The following is a 1,856-nucleotide window of genomic DNA, read 5'->3' on the forward strand; positions in this document are numbered from 1 at the left end:
AATACAAAGCCTTTTGAGCTACGATTGAAAGCGTAGAAAAAAAGATATCCACTGAACTACAATTTGTGGTAATTCGTACGCTTAGCTAAGCCAAAGACAGTAAAAATTGCGTCTAGCAATAAGTGCCACATTTTGCAACAGATGGCACTTTAATAAGTTAGATAAGGACATTGCACGTGTTGAGGGAGACAAAAGAGATTGTAAGAAATTCATTTAGAGATACCACTAACACCGAAAAGTTTGTTTTATCGACCTCGTGCAAATTTTTCCAACATCGCCTTCCGGCATCGCCTTAAATGTTAAATATATTGCATCGTGTATAACGGCGCATTTTTCCAAAATTAAAGTTATTATATAAATACTTCTATTAAAATTATGCAGATACGTAAACCAGTAAAAGTAGAAAAGACACATACGGGTCATGGAGCATCACAAATAATGCGACCTCCACCAGAATCTTCGCCTAGTGACGATAGCGATAGTTCCTCTACTACATCTCATGTGGGACCCCCAAAAATGACATTATCTGAACGGTATTTAAAAAATGATTCAGTATTGCAACAATAAAACTCAAATAAATTTGCAACATTCAAATTTATTTAAACTTTAGTTTTTTTGCATTTAATAGATAATTCTATATTTCTACAGATTTGGTAAAATGGCACAGTGGAGCGTGGATCGTAGGGACATGGAAAATATGCGTATCACAAAAGATGGTGAGAATGCAATGAAAGTCGTTATAGAAGGTGAGGAGAGAATTGCGCGCCTAGGCTATGATTCGCCACCTCCCGGTCATTACCCTGAATCGCTATTGGCGCAAGGACCAAGAGGTTTTGAGTGTTGGGATGATGTACGCGTTCGATACGATTATTACAAAGCAAGGGGATACCTTCGTGATCTTACTCTCGATGATTATATCAAATGGGAGGAATGGTGGTATAAATATCAGGAATGGCTTGAAGCTGAACGTTTCTATGAGCAGTGGGCCTCATCAAATCGTTCATCTGGCAGTAGTCGCAAGAGACGAGGACGACGCAATAATACTACTCACTAAGATATATAATATAAATCTCTGTTATGATTTACACTTGACTTATTGACAAAATATACAGTGATATCTGAATACTTAGAGTATACAAAAATATGTATGTATGTATAAGCTATATATCATAATAAAAAGAATGATTGTGCAAAACGAGGAATTACATGATTTGAAAAATAGTCAACAATTTGAGAGATTGTATCGCTTATATTTTAATTTCAGTATCTGAATATTTAAAATATTTAGCATCTTGTATGCTTATAAGATATAACAAGAATAATATTCTCTTCCATCTTGCATTGCTTGTTTATAATGTTGAAAATAAAGACTGATTGAAAAATAAAACTAAAATGATTTATTTGTAAAAAAAATTTAAATAACTTTAAACTTTAGGGTAGTACAAATAGATGTCTGACGCAGTATAATATTTACTACTATTTATATTTACTCATAATATAATTCGTTCTAGTTTCAATTTATACAGTGAACATTTTTTATAACTAAGAGTTGATATAAATGTTATTTATATATTTCAATAATACACATTATAAACAGCTTAATTTTTTAGGCCTACTTTATACCACAGTATAACCGGTAGGTCCACTTCATGTCGGCGCCTTTGATCTCCTTTTCCAGATCACGTGAGCATCTAGTATGTTAAATCCAGGATCGAATTGAGAAAAGTGCCTCACAAGTAATAAAACATAAGTAATAATATGGATTCGATACAGTAAATCAATAAATTCAAGTGTGTGAATCAAATAAAACGTTTCATTAGTAACAATTATTCGTAGAGATCGGAAGAGCACACGTC

General features: G+C 33.1%; 1 protein-coding gene across 7 annotated transcripts in view; it reads left to right on the plus strand.

The window, feature by feature from the left end:
- LOC105462522 (serine/arginine repetitive matrix protein 2) overlaps positions 1-1,382 on the plus strand; it is a 5,242-nt gene extending 3,860 nt beyond the window's left edge. For all 7 annotated transcript variants that reach the window (XM_011709168.1, XM_011709167.1, XM_011709173.1 and 4 more), the window contains exons 4-5: positions 382-533; positions 649-1,382. In XM_011709168.1, the coding sequence (XP_011707470.1) occupies positions 382-533; positions 649-1,054 (558 nt within the window). In that variant the 3' untranslated portion in view covers positions 1,055-1,382. The remainder of the gene's footprint in view (positions 1-381; positions 534-648) is intronic.
- The last annotated feature ends 474 nt before the right edge of the window (positions 1,383-1,856 follow it).

This window comes from Wasmannia auropunctata, unplaced genomic scaffold (genome assembly GCF_000956235.1).
Source record: "Wasmannia auropunctata unplaced genomic scaffold, wasmannia.A_1.0 LD336097.1, whole genome shotgun sequence".
In the NCBI taxonomy this organism is placed as follows: Eukaryota; Metazoa; Arthropoda; class Insecta; order Hymenoptera; family Formicidae; genus Wasmannia; species Wasmannia auropunctata.